General features: G+C 34.4%; 2 protein-coding genes and 2 pseudogenes across 2 annotated transcripts; 3 read left to right on the top strand and 1 right to left on the bottom strand.

The window, feature by feature from the left end:
* The first annotated feature begins 1,222 nt into the window (after positions 1-1,222).
* Positions 1,223-6,463, top strand: LOC115965821 (annotated as a pseudogene).
* Positions 6,464-14,129: 7,666 nt separating this feature from the next.
* LOC115964382 lies at positions 14,130-14,675 on the bottom strand. The gene has a single exon (XM_031083707.1). It carries the CDS (start codon positions 14,673-14,675, stop codon positions 14,130-14,132), a length of 546 nt encoding a protein of 181 aa, XP_030939567.1.
* A 535-nt stretch (positions 14,676-15,210) lies between these two features.
* On the top strand, positions 15,211-16,675 carry LOC115964381 (annotated as a pseudogene).
* A 1,891-nt stretch (positions 16,676-18,566) lies between these two features.
* On the top strand, positions 18,567-20,719 carry LOC115964380 (protein NUCLEAR FUSION DEFECTIVE 4-like). The gene is made up of 2 exons (XM_031083706.1): positions 18,567-19,028; positions 19,553-20,719. Exons 1-2 carry the CDS (start codon positions 18,567-18,569, stop codon positions 20,717-20,719), a joined length of 1,629 nt encoding a protein of 542 aa, XP_030939566.1.

The raw sequence follows: 20,719 nt of genomic DNA, 5'->3' as shown, positions 1-20,719 counted from the left end.
TAACGTCCAAATTTAGATGAAGGTAAAATCACAATTACAGCACTTCCAATTATTTATTCTGCAAAAATTCTTCCTATTCATTTTTATTCGACTTAACATGTACCGCACCTCCAATCAAGCAGGCTTTTGTTCTAGTTGTAGGTCCTACTCCAATAGTCAAGTACCCTAGGGAGGTTCTTCCCAATTGAGAACTTAACTGGGACTTCCTCTCTAAAAATTTCTTGCCCCACAGTGAACTAACTATAATTAATTGAGTGCGATTAATGTGTGCACACATTAAGCCATCAATTTCTTAAAATATTTTCTCGAGAATTGAAAAAGTTATCAATACTTTTTCAATTCTTGAGAATTTTTTTTTAAAAATAATTAATTATTGTGTGTCCTTAGAGCACACGTTAACAAAATCCTAATTATTTTTTGTTTTGTTTTTAATAAACAATATTACTTTAAGAATAATGCTAAAAATACAAACTAATTTACTAAAAGAATTTACAACCTGTTAGAGCATTCACATTGGATCTTGCAAATGTCATATGTCGGTATGTTTAGTATCAAAGCCTCAAAAACCACCCATTACTCGAACTTGTAAACTCAAAAAAATTTACAATTATGCTAATACCATCCCAAATATATGATGGTACTGTATTGTATAATTTTTAATTAATTTATTCTCTCTCTCTCTCTCTCTCTCTCTCTCTCTCTCTCTCTCTCTCTCTCTCTCTCTCTCTCTCTCTGTGCAATCATGGCCTGTTTGTTGTGGATATCTGCGTGGCAAGGTCACGGTTTTTTTTTTTTTTAATAAGACAAAAGCTTTCTAAACTCAAGAAGAAAAACAAATAATAGAGTTAATAAATATCTACAAATTTTATAAGATAATTCTAGTGTCACAGAAGTCGCATTGCTCTACTTTATATAAATGCAGTGACAGCATAAAGTTGGACCCGCAAATTATTAATAATATTTCCGACAACCAAATGAAGCCTAATTCTAGCTCTAGATATCGTCTTAAACTAAAAGACACGCGAGAATGCCAACCACTGAAAAATCAGCAGGTGGGCTTACTGTGTACTTTTGATAATTAATGAGACGTTTGAGGTTACTTCTCTTCCCATTAACATAGTTCACTTGAAAATTCATGTGGGTGTGACACACGCGCACTGACAACATAATATAAGACCTAGTACTCACTCTCCGAGAATCCAAAAACATTGGGAAAAAAAAAAAAAATGGATAAGCTTAGAACTAGAACTAGTTTTACTAGCAGCAAATGGATTGCCACGGTGGCAAGCTTATGGATTCAGTGTAGCTGTGGCGTAGACACTTTCAGCATCTACTCCTCGGTTCTGAAATCAAGCCAAGGCTACGACCAATCAACGCTGGACACCGTGGCTGTGTTCAAGGACACTGGTGGCAACGCCGGGGTTCTAGCTGGGCTGCTCTACTCCGCCGTTACATAATAACTACTGGGGTGGTTTTGGTGGGCCATGGGTGGTGCACTTGGCTGGTGCGATTCAGAACTTCTTGGGGTTTTTTATGATGTGGGCTGCGGTGGTGGGGCTGATCAAACGGCCGCCGGTGGCGGTGATGGGTTTGTTTATATTCTTGTCAACTCATGCTTCGGCTTTCTTTACCACAGCTAATGTGGTCACCGGAGTCCAAAACTTCCCGCAATCCGGGGGGACCATTGTGGGCGTCATGAAGGTAGGTACATCAAATATTTTAGCCTTTAAAGGCAGTTCACGTGTGAATGTACTATTACAAAGCCTTTCACTATCCAGCTTTTAAAAGGGTATGATTCAAGGGTATATGTTTGAGTGCTTTGGGATATCAAATGTGAATGAATAAAGAAATAAAAAGGAAATAATTAATGTTAATCAAAATATTAATGTAATATTGAGGTCGATTAAGGTGTATATAAAAAATAGATGAATAAACTATAAAAAGTTTTATTTTATTATTTTGGGTTCATTTATTTAGTGAAAAGTGCGTGGAGCCTGATACATGATTTTAAAAATTGGTACGTTGAAAGAACCTAAAAAGGAATTGATTATCGATTTTCTGGTCGAACTGGAGTTTGACCGATGGTCAAATTAGTGATGGCATAAATAATTTATTTAATAATTATAAAAATAAATAAATAAATAATTTTAAAACTGGTCATTTTAACTAAAAAAATTAAATAATAGTAAATCATTAAACTTTAACCTACCACAATTCAACCAAAACAAAAACAAAACAACATATACAAGCACCCACCACCCACAAGCCAACTATAAAACATTTTAATTATTTTTTAACCTTTCAAATAACAAAAAGTAAGTACACTAAAAAATGGGTAGCAATATCATTGCCCATTTGATATATATATATTTTTTTCTCTACACATTCTACTAAGTGTACTAATGGGTAGTGTAGGGTCACAGTTCGGGGTCCAGGCCCAACAGTTATGGGGTTCTGGCCCAAGGAGCCCTAGACAATGAATTTGTAGAGAGTGGGTTACAGAACTAGGCCCTAACGAAGTGCATGCTAGTTAACTTTGGGCCATACAACAATCGAAAATAAGAAAATCTCATTCACGTCCATTAGATATACGGTCCGAGGAGACGTATGTGATGTATCTCTATCTTTGATCAAAGGTTATGGTTTTTTTCTTCTTCTTCTGTTCTAAGTTCCTCCTTTTTCTCGTCCTCTTCTTCATGGGGACTCCCCTCTCTTGTATTGCCCCTGGAAGTCATCAGAACCTTACACTTGTTGATCATCTGGACCTTCATTTGAGTGCCCGTCCCATCGGATATCTCCCCCATCTTTCTATGAGTTGTAGTAGCCAAGATAACATTGTTCGCAAGTCCTCTTCACATTAATGCGGCCAAAAAAGTAGCTGCCATGCATTTAATATGGCAGCTGTAGTCTCTCCATCGACATTCTACACTTTCTTCCCTCTCACAGGCTTGTGGGACTCATCCCTGCTACTAATACTCGTTGGAGCGAGTCTTTATTGCTGGCAGAGTGCATGTTTGAGTCATATTTGGTACGTCCGAGGAGATATTCTTCCTCGAACTGTCCTTTCAACAATTTTGGGTCCATAAGAATTGGGTCGGGAGCCCTTTTGGTGCCCACACCTTCTCCTCGGACGTGGTCGAATTCTATATAGGGCCCAAGGCCCATTGTGTGATCTGGGGACTTTACCCCTACAGGTAGCAATATCATTGCCCACTTGATATTTTTTTCCCTTCACACATTCTACACGTTAATATCCCAACTACCACACATTTTGAAATCCATACATTCACACAATTGGTTCAACAATAGTTCTGTAAATATAATTTTCCCATTTCACTTTTTGCTTTTCATCTCTCTCTCTCTCTCTCTCTCTCTCATATGTTCATGTGCAAGAGGCAAGAGCAACAAAAAAAAGCCTTAACTGAGCATACAGATCATTACAAATCTGCTTATCTTTGGGCTTCTTTGGTTCTTCCTCAACGCAAATATAATAAATCTTTTTTTTTTTTTTTAGCAAAAGGTAAGTAAAGTAAATCTGATGTTTTTGGGTCACTATGGGTGTCTTAGGCTTCACCACTTCATACTTGAGAGAGCATTTTCAAAATCAAAATCTCTGTTCTTAAATCTGAAACAAGATCTCTCTTTTTATTTTTTTTTATTTTTATTTATTTTTTGGGGTTAAAAAACACAACTACTAAAGTATTTATGAAGAAATGCTAAAACCGGTTTAACTGCACCGGTTTCCTGTTATGCTGGTTGAATGGGTGGTTTGCACTATTTGTCTGCTTTTTCTTTCATTTCCAGTTTTAACTAATAATTGGACCGGATTAAGGTCTAGATCCCGGTTGAACTAGCTGGTCCGGTTTTTAAAACTATGGCTTGATATGAATATTAAGACTAGGTCACATCTATGAATATCTAAAAATCGAAGCGTAACTTTTAATATTGTCACATTCCTATTGAATTACATCATCGACCATGTTACCATTTTATTTTATTTGTTCCTCTAAAATAATATTAAATATATGAATGTGTAAAGTCAATTAGTTAATATATTTAATATTATCAACCAATTAGAAGATCAAATCAATAACAAAAATGGTGATGTGGCCGATAATTCGATCCACTTCAGTCAAGTTTTGTCAATTTGGTCCAACTCGGTTCAATTTAGTCTATTTTGGTCCATTTTTGTTCAATTTGATCTAATTTGGTCCAGTTCGGTCATTTTGATCTCATTCAGTCCAATGCGGTCCATTTGGTCTACTTCATTCTAATTTGGTCCACTTTAGTTCGTTTCAATGCATTTACTTAAGAGTGAGAAATGATAGGTATGGGTAGAGAGTACCTATTCTAAATCCAAATTTATTAAAAAAACATAGATGACAAAAAGTAATATTATTATTTTTAGTTGTTTAATTTAATGATTTATGGTATTATCTTTCTTTATGTTCTTTTCCCCCCTAGGTGATGTTAGTATTTTAGTTTTTGAGTGAATTACACAATTTTAGTATTTTGACATGATATAATTTGAATTTGAAGACCAATTTCTAAGTTATATAGAAATTAGGAGATTAATGTAACTATGGTTTTCTTAAGCTTTTAAATAATTCACTTGAGCGCATGAAATTTTTTTTTCTATTAACATGTGAAGCTCATCTTGAAATGTATAAGTTATTTAACATACCACATCATAAATTCTATTATAAATAATTTTATTGTCCTCACAATTTTCTAACAAGAACGATATATACTTTCATACAAGCACTCAAAATAGTTAATATGAAAAAATAAAGCCGCATGAAGCAAGCTCTTTAAGTTAATGACTCAATTGTGTGGTTGCAAGATGTATCAAACTTTTTACTAAACAAAAATAATAATAATAATAAATGTCAACACAAAAAATTGTAACAATTCCATGCTTTGTATGAGCGTGTGACTAGATTATCAATAAAATACAAATAGCTTTCTCTTTAAAAAAAATTAAATTTAATGGAGAAATCTAATATACTACACTTAAAATAGTGTACCTAAGTTTTATCTTAATTGAAAAATCTAATATACATCACCTAATTGTATCTAAGTTTTAGTGGTGTGATTTCATTAACTCATTATGAATTCTTCTATGACTATTTTTGTTACAACTTTGATGATGTAGAGTTGCAGTACAAAAGTTATGTTTAGAGATTTCTCATTCGTTGTACTATATGGGTTGTTATTGCATATCTCTAGCCACCTTACGTGAGAGGAAGAGAATATACTCTCAGAATATACAATAATTTTTCATACTATCTTTCTTTGCCAGGGCTTTCTCGGTATAAGTGGAGCAATCATGGTCCAAGTGTACAACATATTCTGCGAGGGCAAGCCGAGCAATTTCATTTTAATGCTTGCTCTATTGCCTACGTTCGTCTCTATTATTCTTATGTTTTTTGTGAGAATATATGAAGCAAACATAGTTGATGACGTGAAGCAATTGAATGGTTTCCCTATTGTTGCTCTGATTATTGCTGGTTATCTCATGATTACACTAGTATTGAAAAATATTTTTAGTTTGCCATTATGGGCACACATTATTATGTTTATATTTATGTTGCTTCTACTTGCATCACCACTTGGAATTGCAATCAAAGCCCAGATGGAGGACTCCAAGAGACTTTCGCAAATGTTTTCTAGTGAAAGTAATCATTCAAAGGAGAACCCAGCCAAGGACACTCTAGCATATCATGAATTACCCGATGGAGAAGGTCAAGTTGTTAATGCTGCTTTAGATGACAAGATTCTTCCTTATGAAGAGAGCATGAATCTTTTGCAAGCCTTGCGTACCATTAACTTCTTCTTGTTGTTTTTGGCCATGGTATGTGGAATGGGCTCGGGGCTAGCTGTGATAAATAACTTCAGCCAAATAGGGAGATCTCTCAATTACACTGCTGAGGAGGTTGATAATTTGGTCAGTTTATGGAGTATATGGAATTTTGTTGGGCGTATTGGAGTTGGGTATTTATCTGATTATTTACTACACACAAGAGGCTGGACAAGGCCATTGTTGATGTCTATTTCTCTAGCAGCAATGACTACTGGCCACATTGTTTTTGCTTCTGGTTTGCCTGGAATATTATACATAGGTTCGATCCTAGTGGGCATTTGTTATGGTTCATTGTGGTCACTAATGCCCACGATCACTTCAGAGATATTTGGTGTTAGGCATATGGGTACTATTTTCAATGCTATTGGTTTAGCATGTCCTATTGGATCCTACATTTTCTCTGTGAGAGTTGTTGGGTACATTTATGACATGCAAGCAACTGGTGAAGATCATTCCTGCTTTGGTACTCACTGCTTTACGCTGTCTTTTCTAATCATGGCATCCCTAGCTCTCTTGGGGTGCCTTGCTGCTATTGCATTGTTCTTTCGTACTAGGCGATTCTATCAATTGGTTGTGATTAGAAGATTGAAGTACTGAAAACTGTTGTTTAAACAATGGTAACAAACAGGCCCTAATAACTCGGGCAATTATCTTTTTCACTCATTAGATATTATTATCTGGATAGTTATAACTTGTTATTTTTATGTGATTTTTCCTATAATTATATAAACTTTTATCGCTCAAATAACAAATCCAATTCATAGAACCCTATATTGAAATGAAAACTATTCAAACTTTTTCCAATCAAGCATGTTGGTCACAATTAATCGTGACAATTGGAATAATTATTTTATACAGGATGTTGAATCAGTTGATTGTAAGAGGGATTTGGACATAACATCTTGAAGAGATTTCAATTTAGAAGTTAATATGACATATAAGGTACACTAGGTAACCCAAGAAGGTTAAGGCATTCTTTAAAATGATGACCAGTAAATATGAGAAGTTTTGTGTAAAGGTAATATTAGCTAAGGCTATAACTTTTGTGATTAGTTCTGGGTGTTATATGATTGTTTATTTGTAATTGGGTAAATGATATCTCTGTTTTTTTAAAGGAAAAGGATAATTTAGGAAAGAGCCTTACTGATATTTATTATTAATAGTTTCAATTAATCATCATCATTTTTGGAATCGTGCTCAGTGTGAAAGTGGTCAAATTCCTATACCTACTAAATGATGGTTTATTTTTTGAAAGGCGAAAAGCACATTTTAGTCTCTACATTTTCAGGCGATTTTCATTCTAGTCCCTAAATTTTATTTTTACCGTTTTTAGTCCCTATCCTGAAAAACGCTTTTTATTTTGGTCTCTACCGTTACATCAAAAACAGAAATTGCATAGCTGGCAAACGGCGTGCACTATTGGCCTGACGTGACCATTAAAATAATAATAAAAAATGCCACGTCAGCATTTAAATTAAAAAATTAATTTATTAATTTTAACTAAATAAAAAAAAATTAAAAACAGAATTAAAAACTAAAAATCATATGAATTGAGATCTAAGTGTGTCTTGAATAAGAACAACAAGAATACAAACTCAAATCTAAGAACACAAACCCAGAAATTAAAAAAGCAAACAAAAAAAAGAAGAAGGTATTTTTCACTATTTATCCACCTGACACTTCTTCTATTAACTAAAACTAGAACCGGATAATAAAAAAACTCTCCTTCCCCGAAAACTCATCTCTCAAAAACGTTAGTCCCCAAAAACCATCTTCCCTAACACTATTGAAAAAACAATCATTAGCGTAAAAGAAAAACCCAAACTGAAAAACCCTTTTGAACCCATAGCTAACGCATCAATTTCTGGGTTTGGATCGTCGAATCCGTAGATCTCAGTCTCTCTATCTTTCCTCATTCTCAGATCGGAGCTTAGATTTTTTTTTTTAATTTATTTATTTATTTATTTATTTTGTGGAGAACCAAACGGTCCTCACTCTCAAATCGGCATGGAGCTTAGATCAGTGTGGATTGTGAGATATCTACATTGAGTGAAACGGAAAACAAATCAGTAAGTTGTGGTTTGGGTAAGTGATTGTTCTGATTTGGTATTTGTTGGGTGGTGGATTTCTGGGTTGATCTGAGCGTGATCGGAGCTGGGTGTGTGCTGTGATGTGTGCGTGGGTTTGGATCGGTGGGTTTCTAGGTTGATCTGGGCGTGACCGAAACTGGGTATGTGCTATGATGTGTGCGTGGGTTTGGATCGGCGGAGATCAGAGTGGGTTTGAACTAATGCTTTGATGGGTTTTTTTTTTTTTATTTTTATTTTTTTATTTTAAATTTCTGGGTTTGTGTTCTTGGATTTGAGCTTGTGTTCTTGTTATTCTTGTTCAAGACATACTTAGATCTTAATTCATATAATTTTTAGTTTTAAATTCTGTTTTTTAATTTTTTTTATTTAGTTAAAATTAATAAATTAATTTTTTTAATTTAAATGCTGAGGCATTTTTTATTATTATTTTAATGGCCACGTCAGGCCAATAGTGCATGCCGTTTGCTAGCTGTGTAATTTCCGTTACGTCGGTAACAGCAGAGACCAAAATAAAAATTGTTTTTCAGGATAGGGACTAAAAACAGTAAAAATAAAATTTAGGGACTAAAATGGAAATCGTCTGAAAATGTAGGCACTAAAATGTGTTTTTCGCCTTTTTGAAATGACTAAATGATGGTTTATGACAAAGCTATTCTTTTCTTTTATTATAATTTTTTTTGACATAAAGTAAGCTCTCAACATAAAAAATACCAACAATCTCCGAAATTCTATAGAAAATCGTGTCAGACAAGAAGTTAGTCTAAAATTGCAACATATGCATACGGATTCATGGAAGTTCAATCTTTGGCTGTATCAACCATTAAATTTCTCATGTTATAGAACTATTAACTCTTTGATTATCAGCCTATTTTAATATTTCAGACCAAAAGGGGAAAAGAAAAACACTTGAAACTCTCAGCATCTACTATCTAGGATACCTAGAAAATTTAATTAAAAAGAGGAACAGCTTACAAGGAAATCTTATAAATACTCTGATTTAAAAAGGAGTGCATTTGTAGGTAACTATTGATGTTTGAAATGCTTAATAAAGTAACAAAAAATTTCTCTCTCTAAAGATAGGGCTACCCAATAGGAAACCCTCCCTGTATCCAGAAATCCTTCAACCCAAGTTTGAAAAAAAAAAAAAAAGGTTTTGATCTCTGATCTTTGATACTATCTTAATATTTTAATAACTAAATATACCTTTCATTTCTTAGAAAACACACGAGTATCACTTTCTATGAGGTTCAGAATTTATGTTCCTTTATAACATACCAGGGCATATCATAGTTTAGGGCAACAGAATCTGTTCCAACAAAACTGGAGGAGTTTCCTGCTTTATGGTAAGGTTGAATTACATTTCTTGAGGCTTTGGAAATTGAAGTCTTCTCTCCATCAAGCCATCTGCCATCAAGGATTCAAGGTAGTGTCATTGATACTTTACATTGTCACTATGTCTAACATATAGTATAAAGGATTTAAGGTTGAAACATTTGACGATTCAAATTAAATATTAAAAATTTCAAAGAGCATTCAGCGTCATATTATTTAAGAAATAACTTTTAACTATGAAATGAATTATCTTCATTTCAAACAAAATAAATGCCAAATTCAGCTCCCAGTGAGAGAAAGGGGGAAGCATATGCCAACTCTGGTCATAAAGAAGCAAATTTCGTGGGTGGACTTTTATTTAAAATTTGATCCATAATTTTTCAAAAATATCAAGGTCTCAAGGGTTGGAATTCATCAAGCACTTTTTATTTATTTACAACTCTGGTCATAAAGAAGAAAACTTGGTTGGTGGACTTTTAATTAAGATTTGATCCATAATTTTTCAAAAATATCAAAGTCTCAAGGGTTGGAATTCATCAAGCATTTTTTATTTGTTTATTTATAATGATTCATGTCCGTATTGATGTATTAGATAAGAGTTCTATATGATATTCAGATATTATATGTTAACATTTTTTTTGTAATAAAGAAAGAATCAGTGGCAAGTTGGCAAGACTCTTTGAGGACACCAATATGATTATAAGTTGATAACTTTGGTCCAAGAAAAATGCCACCAATAATAAAGATTGTCACTATCATGATCATCAACTACCTACTTAAATTTATGATTTTAAAAATCTTTGAGGACTTTTTATTATTTATTTTTTTCTTAAGAATAGTATAAGTTTGGACTATTATTAAAAAAGTTATAACTTTGCCACAAATTCAATTAATGGCGCTCATAAATACGTACATTATATGCAAAGTGACAAATGGGATATGACCCCCTTCCATTGAATTTTTCAATTTGCTTGAATATTTATTTAGATGTATGATTGTATTTAAAGGAAAAAAAAAAAAAAAGCACGTGTCTCATACCGGATAAAAATGGAAGGGAATTCATTTATTATTGGCGTGCACTGTCAACATTTTGTTCTCCCCCTCTCTAATCCCTCTCCTCTCCTCTTATTCATTTAAATTTAGTTTATTATATATATTTTCTTTGATAATCATCATGTTTATGTAATTTGATAATTTCACAGTTGAAGTTTATCTTACTGTGCAGTAGATGTTTACTCTATTGTGTTAATCCTTTTTTTTAATCACTGTGTTAATCCTTTTACTTGACATTACTGACACTTTTCACTAGACTATAAGAAATATTCTAATCTTGTTACTATTGCTGGCTGAAAATGGCTGAAAATGCTTGCTTAGCAATGATGGACATTTTCTTACTTTTACTGGACATATTCATTTAAGTTTATTGAACCATTTGGATATTGCCAACTTAGCCATGCAGGACACATTTATTTGGATTTCATTGAATACATTTGATCACCATTGCTAGATGCCATTGTCCTAGCTTTATTAGAAACTTTACTTTCACTTCACTAAAATATTATCCTAGCTTTGCTGGATGAAAAATTAAGATTTTATTAAGCATGTTATTTTAATTTTGTCAAGCACACTGCTTTTGATCTGAATGTTTCTAATTGCATTAATATTATTTTGCTAGCACTTCTTGAGGTAAACTCATGTCATTTTTCACTTATTTTGACATGATTTACATGCAGATCTAAATCGACACTAATATAAGTCACCACAAAGCAAACTCCAATTCTTTTAAAATATTTTGCAACTAATCTTAATGTTCTCAATGTTGTTACTGAATGCTTTGGGTCATAATTATGAGAAAGTATACCTTATATCGAGTATATATAACATCTCTCTCACAGCAAGTAAGTCTTGCATATCAGTGGGTTTACTTGCTGTAAGAGAGATGATATATATATCGGATACGAGGTACAATTTTTTCATAATTACATCACCACTTAATTTCACTTATTAATTACATCACTTTATTGTTTAAAAAGAAGAGCACCGTACTAGCTAGCCAATTGGTCATCCATTGGCATGAGTTTCATACTTGACTATTCCTTAAACTTGATTCTAACTGTCGACATATCAAAGAATAACACGAGAGAGAGAGAGAGAGAGTAGTCCACTTGGTGGGGGCGATCCAAACCTTATTGAGGTGATATGGGCTTGTGCGGTGGAATTATTCCAACGGCCTTTGGTGCCGTTGATGTGTTTCTTCCTGTTCTTGTTAACTCATTCTGTGACTTTCTTTACTTAACTATAGCCAATGTAATTATTGTTGCGCACAACTTCCCTCAATTTGGTGGGACCATCATGGGCATAACGAAGCCACATCATTTTTCAAATAATAATAATAATAATAATAATAATAAAGGGTGTACATCAACATTTTTTTATACAAGGAACTTGCTTTCTAAGTTTGATAAGATTTTTTTACTTTTTATTAACTAGATATCTTGAAACATCTCATGAACCGATGATGTGGTGAATGGAGCATGAGACCTCTGGATTGATAGCATGTCCTTCAAATCCATTGAGTCCACCATTCAATTGTTCCTATATGTACATTAGTTCTTGACCTCTTGAATCGATAATCAATTTTTTAATACATAAAACCATTAGCACCTCTAAAATTATTAAAATGTTATCATTTTCATATAAATTTCATTCGTTTTTTTGTGTATTCTTTCTGTATGCTTCCATTAAAGGAGTTGCCATCTAGTGACCTAAAGTAACATTGTATTTAGGACACATAACAACACAATATGACAGAATTAGACCAAAAAACCGTATTGAATAGAAGTAAAAGTTATGAGATTAAAATGAATAAATCAGATGTTACAAGATTGAATTGACTTTGAGAAAAGTTAGATAGTGTAATTTGTAAGTATATGTTCAAAGCTTGTTAATAGAGAAATTAACAACCCTTGACAAGTCTCTTTAAGGAAGCAATCATGATAACTTGGTCCAAGTAAAACGCTAGCACTAATTGAGATTATCACTATAATGAATCAGGAGGAGGAAGAGATACGCTTGGACCCCTAACTTGAGAATGCAGGGGGAGCCCATTAACTCCAAACATGGTCAAGCCCAAATCTAAAGAGGCATGTTCGTACACTGAGAAATTGAACCTATAACACTCCCCTCCAACCTCACATATTGGTAATTGGAGACAGCCTATGCTAACTAACAACCCGTCAAGAAGGAGATGTAGATGACCTAACTACCTTTTTTCCATGGTTGGCTGAGTAAGTCTTCCTCGAGAGCTCCTAATTCGAAAATTACTGGCGCCGGCCATTAAAGGATTAGTTTGATGCAAGGATCCCTACTCTCAATTGCATTAATTGTAGTATTACATTTGATTAGTTCTACAGACTCAAAATTTTGATTAACCTAACATTCGGATTCAAAGAATGGTAAAATTATCATTTTGCCCTCAAAGGAAACCCTATAGATACTCAAGCATCATTCTAATAAAGGTATACAAAATCATAAGCCTTCACTCTTATATTACGCAAAAAAATCTAGCCATTGTCGTATGACTAAACCTTCTTAGTACATCCGATCAACCCCACAAGTTGGGCTTTGTGTAGTAATCATTAAATAAGTTAGGTCTTGCACCAGTCAAGCATCCTCGGATTTTCTTCCCATTTGAGTACTCAACTCAACTGTCACTTCCTCTCTAAGAATTCATTTTCCCACAAATAAACTAGTTATAACAATTTCTTTTAGTTTCTAATATTAAATTTCTTTACACAAAACATTGTAGTAGTAAATGGTTGCTGCGTTTTTCATAGGATTGATGGTTCATAAACAGTACCATGGGATCCTAAAAAATAAAATCACAAAACCAAACTAATTGCTGTACAAACGCTAAATTATTAAATTGTTTACGATATTCAAAACATCTTCCATCGAGGACTCCAGGGCCCAGGCTCCTGTTGTTTTTCGAAGAATCTAATCATGACTTTTATTAAAGCCAAAAATGGTGAAACACGATCAGGGTTGTTGTATTAAACGAGTGAAACACTCAAACACAAGCTCATGCGCGCGTGCAATAGTATAATATAATAAGAGCTACTCTCCGAGAACGAGAATTCAAAAACATAGGAAAGACTTTTTTTTTTTAAGACAAGAAAAAACATGTGGAGGCTTAGAATTAGCAGCAGCAAATGGATAGCCACGGTGGCAAGCATATGGGTTCTGTGTAGCTGTGGCGCAGACACTTTCAGCATCTACTCCTCAGTTCTGAAATCAAGCCAAGGTTACGACCAATCAACGCTTGACACCTTGGCATTCTTCAAGGACTTTGGCAGCAACTCAGGGACTTAGCTGGGCTTCTCTACTCAGCAGTAACAGTCGATAATAACCCTCGCATCTGGAGTCGTGGTGGGCCATGGGTGGTACATGTGGCCGGTGCGATCCAGAATTTCTTTGGGTATTTTATGATGTGGGCTTCTGTGGTGGGATTGATCCAACGGACACCGGTGGCGTTGATGTGTTTGTTTATATTCTTGCCTAACCATGCTGCGGTTTTCTTTGCCACAGCCAATTTGGTTACCGGAGTCCGAAACTTCCCTCAATCCAGTGGGACCATTGTGGGCATCTTAAAGGTAGGTGCTTCAATGTTCTTTGGCCACTCCCTTCTATTATTATTACTTGCCTTTCACTATCTAGCTTTTAAAAGAAGAATGTTAGTTTCACAAGTTTCCTAATAGCTGGTTACGTGGGAAATTATGAGCCGTAGAGATGTGGACTTTATGAACCCACTAAATTTTTTTTGGAGGGGGAAAATTGAAATTTTATTAATGAACGCTTATCAAATCGGCTTGTACAACTAAAAGTAATTGTAGTGGGACATCTTCTATCCACACTATAAAATTTGGAATGCTTTTTGCATGTTTAACCAGACCATGTGCTACTTGATTATCTTCTCTCCTAGTGTTAGAGTAAGATAATTCCTCAAAACTATTAGCTAAAGACTTGACATCATCTAACAACAAACCAAAAGGAGATAAACTGCCAGCGTCCTCCGTTAAGGCTTTTATCACTGCTAATGAGTCACCCTCTAGGATAGCTTGTTTAATGCCGATATCTGAAGCGAAAGAAAGAGCAGCAGCTGCTGCCATGGTTTCTATCTCACACCCACTGTATATCACTGGAATTTTCTTCGCACAGGATGCCAGAACCAAGCCTCCCTCGTTCCTTATAACCACGCCAATCCCAGACTTATTTTCATTCACAAACACCGCACCATTGAAGTTAATTTTTACTAACTCTACAGAGGGCGATCTCCAATGTTTTTCTTCGGCTCTAAATTTAGAGGTCACTAAATTTTTTCTATTATTCATAATTCGCCACATGACAAGATATGGTAAAAGTTGTGAAACTTTTTGTGGCATTAATATTTCTCTTTTAAAAAGTTATTATCTCCTTACACAACAAAATAATAATAATAATAATAATAATAATAATAATAATAATAATAATAATAATAATAATGAAAAGCTATTTAGAAGGGTAAATTGTATTTTTGTCTCTTAGCTAGAAATAGTGCTTACTAGTGTTCAAAACTTTTAAAACATAACAGCATTAGCATATAAATTAACATTTCAATTTTTTTTTAATTAAAATGATAGTTCATCAAGCTCAACAAACTAGCACGTGAAAATTTAACAAATAAATAGTAACTCAATACCTCTATTAAGTTATTGCTCGATCATCAAAAATACTAAATAATTTTTTTTTATATATATATTGTATTTGGTTGTGGATTTTGGGATTACAAATTTGAATGAACAAACATGTAGAAAGGAAATGGTATTTAATTGTAATAGTGATGTAGTATTGAGACGGATATAGATGTATGTGTAGAGCCTAGTGTAAATGCCCATACTGGTTGCATTTATTCATAAATACCAAGAGTTTTATCTTAATTGAAAAATATAATATAGAGCACCCAAGTAAGTAATTTTCATTAATTTAAATATGAATTGCTTTAGAAGCACAATTTTTATTACAATTTTAGTACGATAAATTGTGAATGATTGTTTATTATTTTTACAAATACTTACTATTTTTTTTTTCTGTACACTCACGGCCAATTACATCAAAATTTTGGATGAAAGGGCTTTCTCGGTATAAGTGGAGCAATTATGGTCCAAGCGTACAGCATATTCTGCAAGGGAAAGCCGAGCACTTTCATTCTCATGCTTGCTCTATTGCCTACATTCGTCTCTATTGTGCTTATGTCTTTTGTGAGAATCTATGAAGCAAATACAGTTGATGATGTGAAGCGATTGAATGGTTTCCCTATAGTTGCTCTGATCATTGCTGGTTATCTCATGATCATACTAATTTTGGAAAATATTTTTAGTTTGCCATTATGGGCGCACATTATTACGTTTATCTTTATGTTGCTTCTACTTGCATCACCACTTGGAATTGCAATCAAAGCCCAGAGGGAGGACTCCATGAGATTTTCACAAATGTTTTCTAGTGAAAGTAATCATTCAAAGGAGAACCAAGCTAAGGATAGTCTAGAATATCACGAACTGCCTGATGGAGAAGGTCAAGCTCATGATGCTTTAGATGACAAAATTCTGCCTTATGAAGATCAGGGCATGAATCTTTTGCAAGCCTTGCGTACCATAAAATTCTGGTTGTTGTTTATAGCCATGGTATGTGGAATGGGCTTTGGGGTAGCTGTAGTAAATAACCTCAGCCAAATAGGGAAATCTCTCAATTACACTGCTGTGGAGGTGAATAATTTGGTGACTTTATGGAGTATATGTAATTTTGTTGGGCGTATTGGAGTTGGGTATTTATCAGATTATTGCTACACACCAGAAGTTGGACAAGGCCATTGTTGATGGCTATTTCTCTAGCAGCAATGACTACTAGCCTCATTGTTTTTGCTTCCAATTTGCCTGGAATTTTATACATAGTTTCGATCCTAGTGAGTCTTTGTTATGGTTCACTGTGGTCACTAACGCCCACGATTACTTCAGAGATATTTGGCGTTAGGCACTCGGGTACGATTTTCAATGCTATTGGTTTAGCAGGTCCGGTTGGATCTTATATTTTCTCTGTGAGAGTTATTGGGTACATTTATGACACGTAAGTTGTTGGTGAAGATCATTCCTGCTTTGGTACTCACTGCTTTCCGCTATCTTTTCTAATCATGGCCTTTCTGGCTCTCTTGGGGTGTCTTGCTGCTATTGCATTGTTCTTTCGTACCAGGCAGTTCTATCAGTTGGTTGTGATTAGAAGATTAAAGCATTATTTAAGATAATGAGAAGAAATATATCAAATTTGTGTACAGAGAAAAGCTAATATCTTAGGCATTCATCGTTTTTGCTCCTTAGCATGTTATCTGGATACTTATATGGTTGAAGGGAAGGGGCGTGTGTGTTTTGTTTTGGTTTGGTTTGGTTTGATTTTTTTTTTTTTTTCCTAAGGTCTCAGTTGATTTCAGCATTCTTGTTATTTTTTATGTGATTTTTCCTATTATAATATTAATTTTTATCTCTTAAATAATAAATCTAACTCATAACACCCTATATTGGAATTCAAACTATGTATGACCCATTTGGACAAAATATTTTTTTGAAACTATTTGGACAAAATATTGTGGGAAGACTTCAATGAGAAGTTAATATGATACATATAAGGTACATCATGTAACCCAAAACCTTAAGCATGTGGATTTGGGCAATTATGTTATATTAATTCTTCAATTTCTTTACTTTTTTTGCGTGAAATTTTTATTTTCATGTGTATACCCAACAATCCTTCTTTTATGCATGAGTCATTGTGTCTTTGTGGACCATAAAATAGGCATGTGCATCTAACCTATCACCTTGAAGGCCGACAAAGCAACCCAACCCAATGTCTCTAGTTGGTTTTCGTAGGTTGAAATTTTGTTGAGTCTTGAGTTGAATTGGGTTTGGGTTGATAGTTTTTAACTCATGTGTACCCAATAATACCTCATTTATGTGTAAGTCATTGTCTCTTTGTAGGCCATAAACAGGTGTGTGTGCATCCAACCTATTGTCTTGACAAAACAACTTAATTAACCCAATATTACAAGTTGGTTTTTATGGGTTGGTGAGTTGCATTAGAATTTTTGTTTTGTGTATTAAAGTTGAATTGGGAGTGGGTTGATAGTTTTAACTCATATGGTCCAACTCGACTCACCATGTATATATAAGTTTTGGTGTGCATTTGAGTGGAGTTGTGGTGTGCTTTTGTGTTGGAATCTCTTTCTCTCACCCTTGTATATGTGTGTTTGTTTCTAAAAAAAAATAAAAATGTATATATAAGTTTATCTTATCACTTTATTTTAATTGTTTTTAGGCATATTATGTAAATTACAATAATTTATTAAAAAAGTAATTAAATAATTAATTTAAGTCCAATTTTTGAGGAAACCCTATAAATACTCAAGCATCACTCTAATAAAGGCATGCAAAATCATAAGTCTTTACTCTTATATTACGCAAAAATTCTAGCCATTGTTGTCTGGCTAAACCTTCATAGTACTTCCGCTCAACCCCACAAGTTGGGCTTGTTTAGTAATTAGCAAATAGGTTAGGTCCTATTGCACCAGTCAAGCATTGCCGGGGTCCTAGCTGGGCTCCTCTACTCCGCCGTAACAGTGAATAATAACCGCTACTGGGGTGGTGGGCCATGGATAATACCCGTGTCAGGCGCGATCCAGAATTTCTTTGGGTAATTTATGATGTGGACTTGTGTGGTGGGGTCGAACCAACGACAACCGATGGCGTTGATGTGTTGGTTTATATTCTAGTCTAACCATGCTATTGTTTTCTTTGCCACAGCCAATTTGGTTACGGTCCAAAACTTTCCTCAAATCAAGTAGGACCATTGTGGGCATCTTTAAGGTAGGTGCTTCGATATTCTTTGGGTACTGTCTTCTATTATTACTTGCCTTTCACTATCTAGCTTTTCAAAAGGTAATTATCTTCTTCAAAAAATATAAAAAAGGAAAAGCATTTTAGAGGAGTAAATTGTATTTTTATCTTTTAGAAATAGTCGTTACTAGTCTTTCAAAACTTTTTAAAACATTACAGCATTAGTATCTGAAGTTGAATTCCCTTTGATAATAGAATATAATCATCAGTAAGTTGAATTCTATCCTATCTTAAAAGAAAAAAAACACAATTAATAATAGCCTTAGAGTTAAAGGCAAGAAAAAACCATAGAAAAAAGTTGCAGGGATGATGGAGAGGGTACTGAGTAACAAATGGATGGCGACGGTGGCAAGCATGTGGATTCAGTGTAGCTGCGGTGTTTACACCTTCAGCGTCTACTCCTCTGTTCTGAAATCAAGCCAAGGCTACGACCAATCAACGCTCGAAACTATGGCCGTTTTCAGAGACATTGGATCAATCGGTGGTGTCCTAGCTGGGCTCCTCTACTCCGCCGTAACAAACGGTAGTAATCACTCTGGTTTCGGTGGGCCATGGGTGGTTCTCCTAGCCGGAGCAACCCAGAATTTCTTGGGCTATTTTCTAACGTGGGCTTCTGTCGTGGGATTAATCAAACGGCCTCCGGTGCCTTTGATGTGTCTCTTCATGTACTTGTCAAGTCAATCTATGCCGTTCTTTAACACAGCCAATACAGTTTCAGGTGTGCAAAACTTCCCTGATTATAGTGGGACCATTGTGGGCATAATGAAGGTACATTTCATATATGATATTTTTATAAAATGCATATATAAATTGAGTAAACATATGAACAATAAATTTGAGTCGCAATAAATATGATTTACATAACATCAATAACATTATATACAGAGAGAGTGGTTTATACTGAAACTATCGATGTAAAATTTTATTATTAACACGTGTATAATATTATACATTTTTTTTTTTTTGTTGCACATAAGAACAACATTGTATATATTTTGGGTATTTATGATATAAGTTTACACGGCTAGTATACTGTAATTAAGAAATTTCCAATATATTTATTGATTGAAGCATAAAGGTAAAAAATAAAAATGATTCTTGTCAATAATATATACTATTATACTCATTAGCAACTTAATAATATGATTGCTTAAACAAGGCATAAATATGACTTCTTTTAAGAACAAAAATAAGTATGGCTTTTTAATATATATATATATATATATATATATAAACCCTCTTGCTTGAGCTATGTATATATGCTATGCCTGTGATATTACTTTCTTTCCCAGGGATTTTCTGGGATTAGTGGAGCAATACTAATCCGTGCATATAACACATTCTACGAGGGCGAGCCGAGTAAATTCCTTCTAATGCTTGCTCTGTTGCCTACACTCATCTCCCTTGTGCTTATGCTCTTGGTAAAAATTTATAGAACAAACACAGGTGATGACAAGAGGCACTTGAATGGTTTCTTTGCTGTTGCTCTGATCATTGCTGGTTATCTCATGATTATAATAATTTTGGAAAATATCTTCACTTTACCATTATGGTCAGACAGAGTCATCTTTATACTACTTTTGCTTCTACTCGCATCACCTCTTGGAATTGCAATCAGAGCCCAGAATGAGGACTCCAAGAGAGTTCCAGAAACGCTTTCCTTTGACAGTAATCCATTAAGAGGACACCCTGAGTTACTGCGATCCTCCTCTGACTCTTCTGTACCCGAGGATATGGCATACCATGAACTGCCTAGTGTTGCTCTAGATGACAAAATTCTGTTTGATGAAGAAGGCATGAATCTTTTGCAAGCCATGTGCACTGTGAACTTTTGGTTGTTGTTTATTGCGGTGATATGTGGAATGGGCTCTACAATGGCTGTGATAAACAACTTGAGCCAAATGGGACAATCTCTCAATTACACTAGTGTGGAGGTGAATAATTTGGTCTCTTTATGGAGTATATGGGATTGTCTTGGCCGTGTTGGAGCTGGTTATTTATCAGATTATTTACTACACACAAGAGGCTGGGCAAGACCATTGTTGATGGCTATTACTCTAGCAACAATGATTATTGGCCTCATCGTTATTGTTTCTGGATTTCCTAGAATATTATATGTGGGTTCTATCCTAATAGGCATTTGTGATGGTTCTCTGTGGTCATTAATTCCCACAATTACTTCGGATATATTTGGTGTTAGGCATATGGGTACTATTTTCGGCGCTATTACCCTAGCATCTCCTGTTGGATTTTATATTTTCTCTGTCAAACTTATAGGCTATATTTACGATAAGGAGGCAGGTGGTGATGATCACTCGTGCTTTGGCACTCATTGCTTTACGTTATCTCTTTTAATCATGGCATCCTTGGCTCTTCTGGGGTTTCTTTTGGCCATTGCATTATTCATTCGTACTAAGAGGTTCTATTCGCTGAGGAGATTAAAGGACTCTGTAAAATGA

Source organism: Quercus lobata, chromosome 10 (genome assembly GCF_001633185.2).
Source record: "Quercus lobata isolate SW786 chromosome 10, ValleyOak3.0 Primary Assembly, whole genome shotgun sequence".
Classification (NCBI taxonomy): Eukaryota; Viridiplantae; Streptophyta; class Magnoliopsida; order Fagales; family Fagaceae; genus Quercus; species Quercus lobata.
This window is presented reverse-complemented; position numbering and strand designations above follow the sequence as displayed.